Here is a 17,824-nt window from a genome sequence, read left to right as displayed (position 1 = left end):
GCTCGTTCTCCTTAACCCTTAGAGAGCCACGATGAAGAGCCTGCGTGCGATGGGAGCTGCGGGTTCTTATCTCATCCAAAACCTCGTCAAAATGCGCGGAGTCTTCAGGAGGCCTGTAGGAAGATATATAAGCAAGATATATAAGGAAGATATATAAGCAAGCACTCCCAGAAGTGCAAGCTGGATTTAGAAGAGGCAGAGGAACCAGAGACCAAATTGCAAACATGCGCTGGATTATGGAGAAAGCTAGAGAGTTCCAGAAAGACATCTACTTCTGCTTCATTGACTATGCAAAAGCCTTTGACTGTGTTGACCACAGCAAACTATGGCAAGTCCTTAAAGAAATGGGAGTGCCTGATCACCTCATCTGTCTCCTGCGAAATCTCTATGTGGGACAAGAAGCTACAGTTAGAACTGGATATGGAACAACTGATTGGTTCCAAATTGGGAAAGGAGTACGGCAAGGCTGTATATTGTCTCCCTGCTTATTTAACTTATATGCAGAATTCATCATGCGAAAGGCTGGGCTGGATGAATCCCAAGCCGGAATTAAGATTGCCGGAAGAAATATCAACAACCTCAGATATGCAGATGACACAACCTTGATGGCAGAAAGTGAGGAGGAATTAAAGAACCTCTTAATGAGGGTGAAAGAGGAGAGCGCAAAATATGGCCTGAAGCTCAACATCAAAAAAAACACACGAAGATCATGGCCACTGGTCCCATCACCTCCTGGCCAGTAGAAGGGGAAGAAATGGAGGCAGTGAGAGATTTTACTTTCTTGGGCTCCATAATCACTGCAGATGGTGACAGCAGCCACAAAATTAAAAGACGCCTGCTTCTGGGAGAAAAGCAATGACAAACCTAGACAGCATCTTAAAAAGCAGAGACCTTGCCAACAAAGGTCCATATAGTGAAAGCTATGGTTTTCCCAGTAGTGATGTATGGAAGTGAGAGCTGGACCATCAAGAAGGCTGGTCGCCGAAGAATTGATGCTTTTGAATTATGGTGCTGGAGGAAACTCTTGAGAGTCCCATGGACTGCAAGAAGATCCAACCTCTCCATTCTGAAGGAAATCAGCCCTGAGTGCTCACTGGAAGGACAGATCCTGAAGCTGAGGCTCCAATACTTTGGCCACCTCATGAGAAGAGAAGACTCCCTGGAAAAGACCCTGATGTTGGGAAAGATGGGGGGCACAAGGAGAAGGGGACGACAGAGGACGTGATGGTTGGACAGTGTTCTCGAAGCTACCAGCATGAGTTTGACCAAAGTGTGGGAGGCAGTGGAAGACAGGAGTGCCTGGCATGTCACAGAGAGTCGGACATGACTAAACAACAACAACATCTCATCCAAAGCCTCCTAAAAATGCGTGGAGTCTTTCAGGAGGATTGTAGGAAGATATATAAGCAAGCAGGCGGAGGAAAGGGATGAAATAAAGAAACCCAGAGGGTTGTGGGTGGGGCAAATGTTATTTGAATAAATTCACCAAGGAAATGATCAGAAACAAAATTTGCAAATATTCACAGGTCCCTTGTTTGCAGGCTTCCCTGAGGCATCTGGTTTCCTAACTGGGTGCCGTAGGATTGGTTAAACTAGATTTGCCTGTGGCCTCATCTAGCAGAGATACATAAACACCCGGCGAAATAAATGGAAATTACGGTAAAAGTGTGTAACTCTAGCAGGATGCTGCTGATCATTTATATTTAAACTTGTTTAAATTGAAATAAAAAAATTCCTTCCAGTAGCACCTTAAAGACCAACTAAGTTAGTTCTTGGTATGAGCTTTCGTGTGCATGCACACTTCTTCAGATACACTGAAACAGAAGTTGCCAGACCCTTCTATATAGTGAGAAGGTGGGGAGGGGTATTACTCAGAAGGGTGGTGGGAATGGGAGATTGGCAGATAGCTGAGATGAGCCTGTTGACGACTCTTAACGACTGCAATAGGTCTTACAGGAAAAGGCAAGGGGTGAGAAGGTGAGAAATGGCTTAGTCATGTATAATGGGATAAGAATCCAATGTCTTTGTTCAAACCAGGTCTCTCCATGGTTTTAAGTTTGGTAATGAGTTGCAATTCAGCAGCTTCTCTTTCCAGTCTATTTCTGAAATTCCTTTGTAGTAAAACAGCTACTTTGAGATCTTGTATAGAATGTCCTGGGAGATTGAAGTGCTCTCCTACTGGTTTCTCTGTTTTGTGATTCTTGATGTCAGATTCTTGATGTCAGATTGTTTAAATTGAGTTACTTGTATTCCTCCTCCATTTATTGTTTATTATTAAGGCAAATTTCAAGGCTTGTTTTCTCCTGCTCAGGAGGGTAGGACTCAAACCAAAGGCTTAAAGTTACAAGAAGGGAGATTCCAACTCAACATAGGGGGAAACTTTCTGACAGTAAGAGCTGTCCGACAGTGGAATGGATTCCCTTGGGAGGTGGTAGACTCTTTTTCCTTGGAAGTTTTTAAGCAGAGGTTGGAGGGCCATCTGTCACGGATGCTTTTGTTTTGTGTTTTGACATTAGCAGTCTTGTACTTTAATAACCTGAAATACTGCAAAAGTGTTCTCCACTCCCCCCCCCAACTTGGCCTGCACCCCTTGCCATAGCTGTCAACTTTTCTCTTTTCTTGCTAGGAATCCTATTCGGAATAAGGGAATTTCTCTTAAAAAAAGGGAAACGTTGACAGCTATGCCCCTCGCCCCAATCGTGTCTCCAGCCCCACACCCCATCCCGTTCTTTCCCATTTCAGTGGGGCCACCGCAAAGCTGTTCCAATGAGAAAATGGAAGAGTAATTAAATTCCCTCTATACAAGATTGGATCCAAAAGCTGACAGAATATGCAGAATTAGATGGTCTATCAGAAAAAATAAAGAATAAATCGAAACAGGGATTTGATTCAAAATGGGAGGTTTTCAAAGTATATTTGAAATACAAATATAGTAGTTTAAACTCGGTTGCAGCATTCGTGGAACTTCAGTAATAGTTGCAAGGCAGATATAACAATTAAGATTGTTAAGTTATGGGTGTACATATCAAACGACACAGTGATTCTTCAAACAGCTCTTGTTTAGTCACAGGCACAGAACAGAACTGAACTGAAGGGTTCAGCCAGCCTGCTTATATAGAGTACAACTTTCTGTAACTATCCAATCACTGAACATCACTTTCAATTCCTTATTTGCATATGTGGACCTGAGTGAAAACTATCTACAGTATCCCCCTGCTGGCCCAGGGTGAGAACTTCAGTACATAACAAAGATATATTAAGAAAAAGTTTAATAATGATAAAAGTGTGTGCTGGCAATAAGTTATATAAAATCGAAATATGGAATAGACGGGAGGTTGGGTCTTTAGTGTTAAGACCAATTTATGCCTTATTACAGATAGGTAGCCGTGTTGGTCTGCCATGGTCAAAATAAAAAAAATCCTTCCTGTAGCACCTTAAAGACCAACTAAGTTAGTTCTTGGTATGAGCTTTCGTGTGCATGCACACTTCTTCAGATACACTGAAACAGAAGTTGCCAGATCCTTCTATATAGTGAGAAGGTGGGGAGGGGTATTACTCAGAAGGGTGGTGGGAATCGGAGATTGGCAGATAGCTGAGATGCCAATCTCCGATTCCCACCACCCTTCTGATTAACACCCCTCCCCACCTCTCAGCTATCTGCCAATCTCCGATTCCCACCACCCTTCTGAGTAATACCCCTGAGTAATGCTGGACTAGACTATTGGCCTGATCCTGCAGCCAGGCTCTCGCTGGGTTTTAATGTTAGGCTAGTTTCTGCACATGCTCTCACATACAAGCCTCTATCTCCTCTGTGGGCAAGCAAGAGGCATGCTCAGAGTTCAAGGACTCCTTCCAGTCAGGCGAAATTATCAAGGACCATGCGGAGCAGAGCCAGCGAGGAAATGTGGCCTGGGGGAGAGGTCCAGAGAGCTGCATTCCTCAGGTTTCTCGACCTTGAAGCAAAGCCTTTCCTGCAATTTAAAAAGCGCTTTAGTTGAATGAATATGTGACTTCCATATAGCCGTGAAGAGCCCTGCCGGGAAATAAAAATCACACTGGTTCCCCTACTTATGGAGCCTATTCTCTTTATTGCATCCCCCCAAACATACATCAAGAGTCTTAAAAATGGGGCAGGGACCCATTTGTCCTTTGCTCATGCGACTCAAATGCACCCAAGTTACGTTCCATTATAAACAGACAGCAACGATGTGATGTCAAAACATTAAATCCATTTCATTTTAATGGGGTAAAGGTAAAGGGAGCCCTGACTGTTAGGTCCAGTCGTGACCGACTCTGGGGTTGCGGCACTCATTTCGCTTTATTGGCCGAGGGAGCCGACGTACAGCTTCCGGGTCATGGGGCCAGCATGACTAAGCCGCTTCTGGCGAACCAGAGCAGCGCACGGAAACGCCGTTTACCTTCTTGCCGGAGTGGTACCTATTTATCTACTTGCACTTGGACGTGCTTTCGAACTGCTAGGTTGGCAGGAGCAGGGACCGAGCAACAGGAGCTCACCCCGTCACGGGGATTCGAACCGCCGACCTTCTGATCAGGAAGTCCTAGACTCTGTGGTTTAACCCACAGCGCCACCCGCGATACTGGGTTACATGCACTTAAATAAGGGAAGATGCCCACAGAATAATAATAATTGGTTGACAGGACAACTTTTTATTCAACTTGTGGGTTCTGCGTCACATTCCATTGTAGACGTAGCCCCCCCCCCCCGTGAAAGACTGGCAAGCTGTTAGTAATACAGCCGTACCTTGGTTCTCAAATGACTTAGTTGCCGAACAAATCAGCTCCCGAACACCGCAAACCTGAAAGTAAGTGTTCCGGTTTGCGAATGCTTTTCGGAAGCCAAACGTCCGACTCGGCTTCCGCTTGAGTGCAGGAAGCTCCTGTAGCCAATCGGAAGCTGTACCGTGGTTTTTGAACGGTTTCAGGAGTCGAACGGACTCCCGGAATGGATTAAGTTCGAGAACCAAGGTATTAGCAGATCCTTTCCACTGCAATAGCTGGAAACTGCCCGTTTCCCTCCATTTTGAATATAAACTGTTGCATAAACTCATTTCCAATTGCAGCACGACCAGTCACTTCCTGACTTAATCCGGTCGCTTTTTATACCACAAACACTCTGGTTTATTCCCTTTTATTCCGTCAACATTGTGATGAAGAGCGTCCCCTATAGATGGCATTAATGCCGTAACACTGGGGAAGCAGCGCAGAACAACTAATGAAGTGGAATGACCTGTGGACGATCTGCTATAAATCTGCCACTACTGCACTATTATTGTGTCAATCAATGAGAGGTTTCAGAAGACAGACAGACAGACAGACACACACACACACACACACACACGTAGTAAGAGAGTAGTAAGCCCTAAGGGGCGTACTTTCTTTATCATTGTCTTTTGTCTTTCTCTCTTTATTCAAGAGAGGTAAGTCTTGTACCAAAAAGAAGAGCCATCAGCAAACTTGGGTAATCACCAAGGGTTATAGAAGTACAAAATACCATATTTTTCTATGTATAAGACCAGTGGGAGGTATGCATGGGTACGCATACCCCTATAATTATAATTTATTATTTCTACCCCGCCCATTTGGCTGGGTTTCCCCAGCCACTCTGGGCGGCTTCCAACAGAAGGTTAAAAATACATTAAAACATCAGTCATTAAAAACTTTCGTAAAACAGATGCCTTCAGATGTCTTCTAAATGTCATATAGTTGTTTATTTCTTTGACATCTGATGGGAGGGTGTTCCACAGGGCGGGAGCCACTACCGAGAAGGCCCTCTGCCTGGTTCCCCTAAACATTTTGTGAATCTTTGTACTTTTGTCCATTTGCTGCATTTATTTTCCCCAATCTGAACTTATAAAATGGTGGCTTTCTTGAGTCAAAACGAGAGTACCCCATAACATTTATTTTATTTTATTTATTTATTTTTAGGGGGGGAATCACTGTATAAGACGCCCCCATGTATAAGACGGTCCATATTTTTTTGAACCCCAAATTAATAAATCAATATTTCTTGAGCTTTTGGGGGAGGGTTTGCTGCCACCAAAAGCTCACCCACCCACTGCCTATTTTTAAAAAAGGGGAAAAAATCGTCTTACACACAGAAAAATATGGTAGTATTTTTTTAAAATAAAAGTCAACAACCAAAATATTAAGGGGTGTTGGGAAGCTCTCCAAAACATCCCAATAAAGACTGAGCATGCACAGTGGCAACGGAATGCTGTCGAGACTGTTGTGGGATGTGGGGTGGAGGAAAAGCTGGAAACTGAGGCAATGGAATGAAATCCCAGTAAGGACTGAGCATGCTCAGTTGCCACGGAATGCTGACTGGTAGTGGTGAAATCCTGGAAACTGGAAAGGCGGAATGGAATGGAGAGGCTTGGCTTTTGGACATTTTCCACACTGCAATGCTTGTTGTAGGCCCCTCTAGTACAGAGTTGGTTCCTGCTTACTAGATCCTTTCTTTAAAATGGAGACATCAGGGACTGACCACTACGCTCAGTGCTCTACTGCCGAGTTACGGCTCCTTCCTCCCCTCAAAAAAGCACAAAACAATCCCTAAACAAGTTCCCATAAATGACGACATCAAGCATGCAGTGAAATCTAGGAATGTCACTCAGAAATACCCCCCCCCCCAATCTCTCTGGGATTTATTCCAAAATTACATGTGGATGGGATGAGGCCGTTAACAAAGTTCGTCTTTGTTCCTGCAGCAAAAATTATATAGTTTGTTTACAAGGGTGGGTTTGCTTTCACTGATGGTCTCTGGCCACCCAGAAACCTTCCTACTGACTGAGCACCAAGAATGGTTTGCCGGCACCGTGGGTTCGCTCATGTCTGGCAAGGTGCGCTTTCCGACTGAAGCTCCTACCGCAGTCTTTGCATTCATGTGGCTTCTCTCCCATGTGGGTCCTCTCATGCGCCAAGAGAGTGGACCTGGCGCCAAAGCATTTATCGCAGCACGCACATTTGAATGGTTTCTCTCCCGTGTGGTCCCTCTGGTGGTTAAGGAGGTGCGATTTCTGACTGAAGCCCTTCCCGCAGTCCAGGCATTTATGAGGCTTCTCTCCAGTGTGGATTCTCTGATGACTGTTGAGATTAGTCTTCTGGCTGAAGGTTTTCCCACAATCCGGGCATCTGTGCGGCTTCTCTCCCGTGTGGGTCCTCTCATGCGCCACAAGAGTAGATCTGCCACCAAAGCACTTCTCGCAGTGTGAACATTTATACGGTTTTTCTCCGGTGTGGGTTCTCAAATGTCCAGTAAGGAGGGAGCTCAAGTTGAATGTTTTCCCACAGACAAAACATTTGTAAGGTTTATCTCCCGTGTGCAGCCTCTGATGATTCGTGAGCTGTGATTTGTTGCTGAAACTTTTCCCGCAGTCTGAACACTTGTGCGGCTTCTCTAAAACGTGGGTATTTTCATGGGCAATCAGAACTGACCTCAGACCGAAACTTTTTCCACACTGTGAACACTGAAACGGTTTCTCTCCGGTGTGGATTCTCTGGTGACTACTAAGGTGAGCCCTCTGACTAAAGCTTTTCCCACATTCGGAGCACTTATGGGGCTTATCTCCCGTGTGGGTTCTCTCGTGAGCAATAAGGACAGACTTGAAACTGAAACTTTTGCCGCATTCCAAGCACTGATATGGTTTCTCACCTGTGTGGATTCTCTGGTGTCTTCGAAAAGTGGCGCTCCAACTAAAGGTTCTCCCACACTCAAAACATTTATAGGGCTTGTCTCCCGTGTGGATTCTCTGATGACTAATAAGCTGCGAGCCGGCGCAGAAGGTTTTCTCGCAGTAGGAGCACTTATAGGGCTTCTCTCCTGTGTGCATCCTCTCATGCACAATAAGGTTTGTGCTCCTGCTGAAACTTTTCCCACAGTGAGAGCACTTAAAGGGTTTTTCTCCCGTGTGGATTCTCTTGTGGATGTTTAGGTCCGATATCTGGCTGAAACACTTCCCACAATCCAAACATTTGTAAGGTTTTTCTCCCGTGTGAGTCCTCTTGTGCTTGATGAGATCAGTCCTCCAGCTGAACTTTTTCCCACAAATTTTGCAAGTCTTTTGTCTCTCACCTGCTGGAGTCTCCTGCCAGGCCATGATTTCATTAAAGCTCTTGCGGAGGTCTGCTTCGCTCCCTTGGCGGTCTCCTTTCCAGCTCTCAGGCCTGGACAGACTCTCAAATGTACTGTGATGATCCCTGCACTGGGTAAGGCTGGCTTCTCCATTCCCCGCTGCCGGCCTAGATGGTTCCACTTGATCGAAAAATCCAAGGACACCGTTTTCCTCTTCGTTTTCATGTAGCATTGCTGTGGCAGAAGAACAATCGTTTCCTGCAAGGAAGAAAAAGAACCACACAACAGGAAAGGTTCTTAAAAAGTGTAATTTAATGTAGAGATAGCTCACCCACATCCTCCAGGCTCAGGAAGGGTAATACTTAACAAAAAGAAAACAAAATAGTTTATGTAGTCTTAAAATATACCGTATTTTTTGCTCTATAAGACTCACTGTTCCCCTCCTAAAAAGTAAGGGGAAATGTGTGTGCGTCTTATGGAGCGAATGCAGGCTGCGCAGCTATCCCAGAAGCCAGAACAGCAAGAGGGATCACTGCTTTCGCTGCACAGCGATCCCTCTTGTTGTTCTGGCTTCTGAGAGTCAGAATATTTTTTTTCTTGTTTTCCTCCTCCAAAAACTAGGTGCGTCTTGTGGTCTGGTGCGTCTTATAGAGCGAAAAATACAGTATTTTAAGAAGAGCTTTGTGGGATCAGGTCAAAGGCCCATTGAGTCCAGCATCGTGGATAGCTCAGCTGGATAGAGAGCAGTGCTGATAATGCCAAGGTTGCAGGTTCAATCTGTGATTCCTACTGGCAAACCCTATTGGTGTTTCGCAACTTTCTGACTAGTTGCAGGACCTTAGCCAGACCTAGTAGAGTAAACATAGAGTTCACGAAAGCAATTGGCAACTTGGCTGCAGACAGGATGGACGAAGCAGGAACCAGGAACTTGTAGTTAGGTGTTTATTATATACAGTGGACTATTTACAGGAACAGAACAAAACACGGATCTTTAGCTAGCTCTCTCTTACACGAAACACAACTCCTGAACTCAAACTCATACTAACACATTCCAGTTTGTAGGCCATTAATCATTGTTCCCATGAGAGAGCTTGACCAATCATAGAGCTGTCTCCATGCCTCTGTATCACCAGGCAGACTTACACCTTCACATTGACTTGGCTGTCTGCCAAACCCTAACTGACTCTGTGTGAGTAGCTGCACGTATTCAGATTCCCAACAATTCCTGCATTGCAGGGGGTTGGACTAGATGATCCTCAGGGTCAAACCTCGGGCAGAAGATATAGAAGCATGATCAGTCGCACCAACAGAGTAAAGAACAGCTTCTATCCCTGGGCTGTTAGGCTGCTGAATGAAAAGATAACAAGAGGGCAACTGACTCTTGGGTTTGGTGGGTGTGCGTCAGTAAACAAGGGGAATTAAGACTAAGAGAGCTGAGTGGGGGTGCTCGTGTAATCTCACTGTATGCAAGTTGTACAAGTGACAATAAAGTATTTCAATTTCAATATAGGGAAAAACATATTTTTTAAATAAGTACAGTCGTACCTTGGTTTTCGAACAGCTTAGTTCTCGAATGTTTTGGCTCCCAAATGTCACAAACCTGGAAGTGATTGTTTCAGTTTGCAAACTATTTTTGGAAGCCGAACATCCGACGGAGCTTCCACGGCTTCCAATTTTCTGCGGGAGTTACCTGAGGCCAATCAGAAGCCGCGCTTTGGTTTTCGAACATTTTGGAAGTTGAACTGACTTCCGGAATGGATTCCGTTCAACTTCCAGGATACGACTGTAGATCCTTTTTGCAAAATACACGTGACAGCTGAATGGGAGCTCTTTATCAAGAGACAATCTCTCTTTAAGGAGTGGTTGCTGACTGGTAGGTTGCTGTAGCTAATAAGATGCTAGACTGAACAGGTCGTGACCTGATCCATCTTTGTTCTGAAGCAGCAAGAACCAAAGTGATCCATCCCAGCCCTTGTGAAGCCAACTGTAATGATTAACTATTATTCTATTAATAATTCTACAGCACCAAGCCTTATTCATGGTGGTTTGAGAGTTATACCAGCAAACAATCTAAAAGCGACCTGATACCCACTTCCTCCGGACTCTCACGTAACAACAATATTTACCGACTATCTCGTTGACCTTGTCGCACTCCTGCTTGCTCTCCCCAGACAGGCCCACTTCCGATGGAGTCAGCTCTTCTTGGGGGGAATTCAAGGATTCGCCCTTCCTGACTAGGCCTCTGTACTGTAACAGAGAGAAGATGCTGCCTTATATACCAAGCAAATTTACATGCAATGAGAGGCAGTGCAATGTAGTGCAGTGGTTAGAGTGTTGGACCAAGATGTGGGAGACCAGGGTTCAAATCTCCACTCAGCTCTGGTTCGCCTGAAGCCTATGACCCTGTTTCTGGAGCACTGCTGGATACAGGGATCAGGACAAGGGGCTAATATAGTGGTGCATCGCAAGACGAAATTAATTCGTTCCGCAAGTTTTTTCTTCATGTGAGTTTTTCGTCTTGCGAAGCACGGTTTCCCATAGGAATGCATTGAAAATCAATTAATGCGTTCCTATGGAAACCGCTTGCCAGGCTGGCGGTGCGGAGAAGGGCTTTCCGCCCCACCGCCAGCCTTCGGAGGAGCCTTCCGAAGGCTGGCGCCAGGAGAAGGGCTTTCCGCCCCACCGCCAGCCTTCGGAGGAGGTCCGAGGACAGTGGGGAAGACACGCTGCGCTTCCCCGCTGTCCCGGAGATTTCCCTATGGGCTTTCGTCTTGCGAAGGAAGCCCATAGGGAAATTCGTTTTGCGAAGCGCCTCCAAAACGGAAAACCCTTTCGTCTAGCGGGTTTTCCGTCTTGCGAGGCGTTCGTCTTGCGGGGTACCATTGTAATAATAATAATAATAATAATAATAATAATAATAGCCCCCCCATCTGAGTGGGTTGCCCCAGCCACTCTGGGCGGCTTCCAACATATATAAAAATGTAATTTTTTGTTTATTTGTTTGTTTGTTTGTTTATTCATTCCACTACTGTGGCCCGTGTTTTGTTAACCCAAAAATGGAAAATGAGCGAGGTCCCAACTAAAGAAGAATGGCAACTTAAGCTGATGGAATGCGTGTAGCTTGCAGACTTAACATATAGAATAAGAGAACAAGAAGAACATATGTTTAAAGAAGATTGGAAAATGTTTATTGAATATATGGGGGGAAATTGCATACACCTGAAAACGCTGGCAGCATTAAATTCAGCAGTGTAAATATGTTTTGATGGATGTAATAATGGAATATTGAATGGCTTTGTTTATGTAAAATATGCAGGGATTTATGGTATGCAAAATGAACCATGGAAAAAGAAGGGAAGTCGTTGATATTGTAAAGACGTTTAAATGAGTATTTAAAATTGTGAAACAGAAAATCTAACAAAAATTATATAAAATAAAAAATAAAAATGTAATGAAACATACAACATTAAAAACCTTCCCTATACAGGGCTGCTTTCAGATGTCTTCTAAAGGTTGTATAATTACTTATCTCCTTGGCTCAGGGGTCGCATAACTTCAACATCTCTCCAATGAATATAAAGGTAAAGGTAAAGGGACTCCTGACCATTAGGTCCAGTCGTGGCTGACTCTGGGGTTGCGGTGCTCCTCTTGCTTTATTGGCCGAGGGAGCCGGCGTACAGCTTCCAGGTCATGCGGCCAGCATGACTAAGCCGCTTCTGACAAACCAGAGCAGCTCACAGAAACGCCAGAGCGGTACCTATTTATCTACTTGCACTTTGACGTGCTTTCGAACTGCTAGGTGGGCAGGAGCAGGGACCGAGCAACGGGAGCTCACCCCGTCACGGAGATTTGAACCGCCGACCTTCTGATCGGCAAGCCCAAGAGGCTCTGTGGTTTAACCCACAACGCCACCCGCGTTCCACCAATGAATATAGAGACATCCTAAAGAAAAGTGGGTCATTCCGAGATCAAATCAGAAACCGAGATGGTTTCTGTAAATCCGGGACTGTCCCTGGGAAAAAGGGACACTTGGAGGGTCTGTGACTGAGTATATAAGGGGTGAGAAGATCTTTGAGGTAACCACGTTAAATGAAACTAACATACTCACTCGTTCCTCTAGCCTTCCATCCTCTTCCTGCCCCAGCAGGAAGTCCTCGGCCAGATCCACCGCCTGGGCGCAGGTCTTTGCGCCGCGATCCCTGACCCAGCTCTGGATCTCCGGGGGCAGGATGTTCAGGAGCTGCTCCAGGACCACTAAGTCCAAGATCTGCTCCTTCGAGTGCCTTTCCGGCTTCAGCCACTGACGGCAAAGGAAGGACAGTCGGGCGCAAATCATGCGTGGCCCGTCCCCTTCCCGGCAGCGCAGTTGCCTAAAGAGCTGCTGGGACACATCCCCGCTGTCCGGGATATTGTCTAAGTTCTCTTCCTTCACCTGTGCAGCATCTGCCATGGCGGCGGCTTCCAAGAAGCCACAGGTCTTCTGCCCATCAAGGCTTGGCGGGATCAGAGTTTCTCGTCTGGACGAGCCCTCTGAGGAAGCCATGTGTGCTTGGGTCCGGGTGGACACACTGGGCGCTTCCTCCAACTGCGGGTTCCCCCACTGCAAGTGAGGCGACTCCACCGTCTTCAGGAACTCTTGCCACTGGGCTTCCCAGTGCTGTGCCAACCCCTCGTCAGGCTCCTCTTTGACCTGCCCTCGGTTTCGAAATTCACCCCCGTTGACCTGAGAAAGGCTCGTTTCCTCCAAACTCTCCCTGGAGTTGCAGTCCTTTGAGCCTCGAGTCTCCATTTTCCTTCTTGGCAGCATCTTCTGCTCTATAGGAGTCTGGGAAGAGGAGCCCAAGGGTGTTTCCTGCTTGGCAGCCGTTTTGGCTTGGGCCATTCCCCACTTCCTCTAAAGCCATCTCTGCCCTTTCACCCTCCGGTCCCCATTTTCTTCATGGCGTGCATAGCAGGCGAAACTAGTTTTTGGTTTCCAATCCATCCGCAATGTTTTGCAACAAGGCGCTTATGCAGAGCTTGTCGAGTCCTCTCAGCAAGCTGAAGCTGCTGCGTTGAATGGGCTTGTGGTTGAGTGGAAGCTACCTAAGGAAAATAATAAGAATAAGAATAATTTATTACTTATAGCCCGCTCATCTGGCTGGGCCTCCCCAGCCACTCTGGGCGGCTTTCAACAGTATATTAAAAACACAATAAAAGATCAAAAATTAAAAGCTTCCCTAAACAGGGCTGCCTTCAGATGTCTTCTAAAAGTCAATAAAGTTGTTTATTTCCTTGACATCTGGTACGAGGGCCTTCCACAGGGCGGGTGCCACTACCGAGAAGGCCCTTGGAATGGAAGGAAGGGGAACACATGAAAGAAAAAAGAATCTGTACATGCAGTTCCTAAAAGCTGCTTATTCAACAAAAAATTGCCTATTTATTATGGCAGGTGTGAGGAACTTCTTTTCTCCCAAATTATTTTTATTAATTTTCCAAATTATTACACATCAAACCAATTTAAATTAATTTAATACAATTTCTTAAAATCAGGTTTCCTGCTCCTGTTCCGAACATACAATCACCTTCATTTTTTCACAATGCCACATCATTTCTTATTTAGAGTCCAGCTGACATCCTTCACTTGCTGTGTGGGGAACTTCTGGCCTTTCAAATATTGCTCCTCCATCAACCCTTATTTATTAAGCAGGGGGCAGCAGAATTTCTAAATCTGGGCACTCTAGACTGTCACTACAGTAAGCCTACAATTTGCATACAATTCAGCTTTACGCACTGGCAAATATATATATATATATATAAATTTAAAGGGGACTGGTGTCTGCCATTGAACCCAAGGTGTTTTAACTATACACGATTTGGGCTTTAGGCGCAATCCCCGGAATGTAATTCCTGCGTACGTTGTGGGCTTACTGTATTTGCGGGATGGTTTCAATCACGTATCAGCCAATTCCCGGGCCCTAAGGAAGTCAGACTATCCTCCACCAGGGCCAGGGCCTTCTCAGTGATGGCTCCGACCTGGTGGAATGCTCTGTCCCATGAGACCAGGGCCCTGCAGGATTTAACTTCCTTCCGCAGGGCCTGTAAGACAGAGCTATTCCACCTGGCTTTCAATCTGAATTTAGCAGGATCTTTTATTCCCCTTCCTTCCCTCCCCTTTTTATGAAGATTACCCGCTCTGGGATCCCACAGCTAATTCTCCCCTGGTCTCCTCGCTGGCCCAAATAGGACTAATTTAGCCAGCTAGCCCTGATGATCATCTAATGTTTATTGGATGGATTTCCCCCCTAAATTGATTTTTGATTTTATTGTTATTCACATTTTATTTTATGCTGTTTTTTGTAGCATCAGTTAAGTGTTTTAAATTTGTTGTTAGCCGCCCTGAGCCCAGTTTTCTGAACCGGGAAGGGTGGGGTATAAATAAATTATTATTATTATTATTATTATTATTATTATTATTCCAGTTGTGCAAAGCTGACTGGGAGGTCTGGCACAACAAAAAACCCTTCTCCAAAAGACCAGACTTTTCTGCTGTAAGCGATGGGGGAAACGCACAGGAAAGTATGGCACGACACTTGCTTTGAACCAACTACCCTCCCTGCAAGCAGTCAGAACGAATGCCCAAATGTTATTATTATTATTACTAATAATAACCTCCCTGTGAAACTGAGCAGGGTGGATGCTCCATAAACAGGTGGTCTAAAGGACTCTCAAGAGAGAATTTGACAGCTGGAGTCAGGGAGCTCCTGCATCTATTTTTAACATCAAAATAGTACTAATAATTGAGACACACACACCCAACCTGGCTGCCCGACTCTCTCTCCTGCCGCTCCTGGCAACCGGATCAAAACGGTTAAAAACTGAGACTACTGCAAGATATTGCAACAAGCAATAATTTGCAGCCCACTCGCTTTCCCTGCCGTTGCAGATAGCTATTGCAGTTCACCTTCTAACAGGAGCCTTGCTCAACTCATAGTCTTCTTGCAGCAGCTTCCCAACAGGAAAGGGAACACAGGAAAGTTGCACACAGCTGTATACAGTATATTCCCTTTTCCATTCATTTTTGGCCATGCTAGGAAGCTCTGCTTGATCTGTTCAACGCTTTGGCTCGGCTCATACGGTAAGCATGTCATATGCCCTATCCCCAAGAGCCCACCCTGATCCTGGAAGTCTGGAATTTGGTTTGGCTCATTTAAATTCTGAATTTTTTTAAAAAAGACCAAATTATAATCCAAATCGTAATACAGTGGTACCTCGGGTTAAGTACTTAATTCGTTCCGGAGGTCTGTTCTTAACCTGAAACTGTTCTTAACCTGAAGCACCACTTTAGCTAACGGGGCCTCCTGCTGCTGCCGCACCGCGAGAGCACGATTTCTGTCCTCATCCTGAAGCAGAGTTCTTAACCTGAAGCACTATTTCTGGGTTAGCGGAGTCTGTAACCTGAAGCGTCTGTAACCTGAGGTACCACTGTGTGTGTGTGTGTGTGTGTGTGTGTGTGTGTGTATGTGTATATGTGTGTGTGTGTGTGTGTGTGTGTGTGTGTGTGTGTGTGTGTGTATATATATATATATGCAGGTTTTGGTGTCTTCTTGTAACAAGAAGCCGAAAGCACCAGCCTGAAGATGATGAGTGAGACCTCGTCGAAACGTCGCACAGACACCCCGACTCTTACACGGGAAGACACCCGAAGACACCAAAACCTGCATTCCTGTACCCGTGAAAATCTACGAAAGCATATATATATATATATATATATATATATATATATATATATATATATAATTTTAATTGGATTATTATTGGATATGTTAATAGGATGTCTTTTATTGGAAAATTAATAAATAATAACAATAATACAGTAATAATAATATTAATAATAATAATATAATAATAATAATAATAATAATAATACTGTATTCATGTATATGTTTATAAATGCTAGTCGCTTGGATACCTTTTGGTAGCAAGTGACTAATCCATTTTAATAATAAACAATAACATTTAAAAGTCTCCAAGTGATTAACATTTAAAAGCATATACAGTACCTAAAAATATTATCTCACATCTACATAAATTCAGTGTTGGTTGTTATTGCTGTTGCTGTTGCTTACCTTCTGCTGTGGATATCTTTCTCGCAGGGCAATCCTATCTTTATGTCTTTGCAGATATAAGTCCCCTTAAAAACAAAAATGCTTCCAGGGGGCTTTGAACTTGAAAAGGCTGCAATTGACAATATTCCTCACGTAGCCCAGTCCTGTCCATCCAATATTTACTCTGAGTAAATCTCAGCTGTTTTCAGCACCGGGTCGCCTCCCTTGTAGCCTCGCTCGATTGCACGGCTTTCTGCACGTGCTCAGATGCTGTATTTCATCACCGCCGTTGCTGGGGGTTTTTGGGTTTTTTTGCATTTAAATGGTTACTCTACACATTTTCTTTCTCAGGAATTTCTTGATCCCTAGCAAAAATCAGTCCTGCTTGTGTCTAGTGGCTTGTGCACCCAACAGAGCCGAGATCAGGGACAGGGTCACCCAGTCCTGACACCCTCCTTGCCATAGCTGTCAACGTTTCCCTTTTCCCAAGGGAAATTCCCTTATTGCGAATAGGATTCCTCGCAGGGAAAGGGAAGAGTTGACAGCTGTGCTCCTTGCCCCGCCTCCCTCCATCACCCATTGGAGCACAGCGACAGCTCGTGTGAACGGCCCCTTTAAGATCAATAGAGTTCCGGGTGCTAGAGAGGACCAAGCAGGGTTTTTTTTGGGGTGGGGAGGGCCCCTTCCTTTCCTTTCCTGTCTGATGGAGAGGAAGCTGCACATTCTGCACGGCTGCAAGGAGGAGCAGAGGTGAGAGCCTTTTGCGCAGGGAGAGAGGTATCATAGGGGAGGAGCAGGGGAGGAGCAAAGCAAACGCATCAGCTCAAGGCGCTAGTCCCTTTGAGGCAGGCTGAAGATGCATCATGGGGGCAGGGCTCCTGTGCCTTTATTTTTTTAGGGGGGAAAGGGTTACCAACGAAGCCCGCCTTTCTCAACCTGTGCGTCCCCAGATGTTGTTGAACTACAACTCCCATCACCCCTAGCTAGCAAGGCCAGAGTTCAGGGATGATGGGAGTTGTAGTCCAACAACATCTGGGGACCCACAGCGGTAGGAGGGGGGGAGGGGTCTTGCTTTCTCCTTTGAACAGACCTTTGACATGCAGGAGTCAGGAGATGAATGCTTTCATTGCAGGGAGAGAAATATTGCATGCTGCACATCATGCTTCCCTCCCCCTCTTCACACTTTGGCACTCACTTTCTTTTTATGTATAAATTTTGTTTTTGCATTTTCTATTTTACATGAGCAAATGAATTAAATACATAAATATATAATATCTTCTGACTCCCCCCCCCCCCAATTGTGGATCTTACTGTAATGATTTCCCCCTCTCTATCATAACTCTTATTTTTAATAATTCCTTTGCCAATCCATAGCTCAATTTTTTACTGCCAGTTTTCTGTCAATCCTGCCGATGTATGTAGTTGTTTACAACAGCTTTTCAAAAAAGTTATAAAATTTACCCATTCTTAATTAAAGACCTCCTCTTCCTGGTTTCTAATTCTTCCTGTAGGTTTTGCCATCTCTTTGGCACTCAGTTTCAGAGACGCACCAAAATACTTCATTTCCAGCATTAGAATGATAGAATATTGAGTTGGAAGGGACTCCAAAGGTCATCTGTTCCAACCCCCTGCAATGCAGGAATCT

At 45.0% G+C, this 17,824-nt stretch overlaps 1 protein-coding gene across 2 annotated transcripts; it reads right to left on the bottom strand.

Moving 5' to 3' along the window:
* Positions 1–4,068: 4,068 nt before the first annotated feature.
* LOC309524663 (uncharacterized protein) lies at positions 4,069–16,750 on the bottom strand. 2 transcript variants are annotated; one of them, XM_082209514.1, is made up of 4 exons: positions 16,201–16,750; positions 12,201–13,177; positions 10,219–10,339; positions 4,069–8,350 (listed from the first exon to the last, which is right to left on the bottom strand). In XM_082209514.1, exons 2-4 carry the CDS (start codon positions 12,972–12,974, stop codon positions 6,801–6,803), a joined length of 2,445 nt encoding a protein of 814 aa, XP_082065640.1. In that variant the 5' UTR covers positions 12,975–13,177; positions 16,201–16,750; the 3' UTR covers positions 4,069–6,800. The 2 variants fall into 2 exon arrangements, with proteins under 2 accessions (XP_082065640.1, XP_082065641.1); XM_082209515.1 differs by lacking the exon at positions 16,201–16,750 and having other exon boundaries at positions 12,201–13,429.
* Between the last annotated feature and the right edge of the window lie 1,074 nt (positions 16,751–17,824).

This window comes from Podarcis vaucheri (genome assembly GCF_965113315.1).
Source record: "Podarcis vaucheri genome assembly, chromosome: 2".
In the NCBI taxonomy this organism is placed as follows: domain Eukaryota; kingdom Metazoa; phylum Chordata; class Lepidosauria; order Squamata; family Lacertidae; genus Podarcis; species Podarcis vaucheri.
Note: the sequence above shows the minus strand (reverse complement) of the source record. Positions and strands in the feature narration are given on the sequence as shown.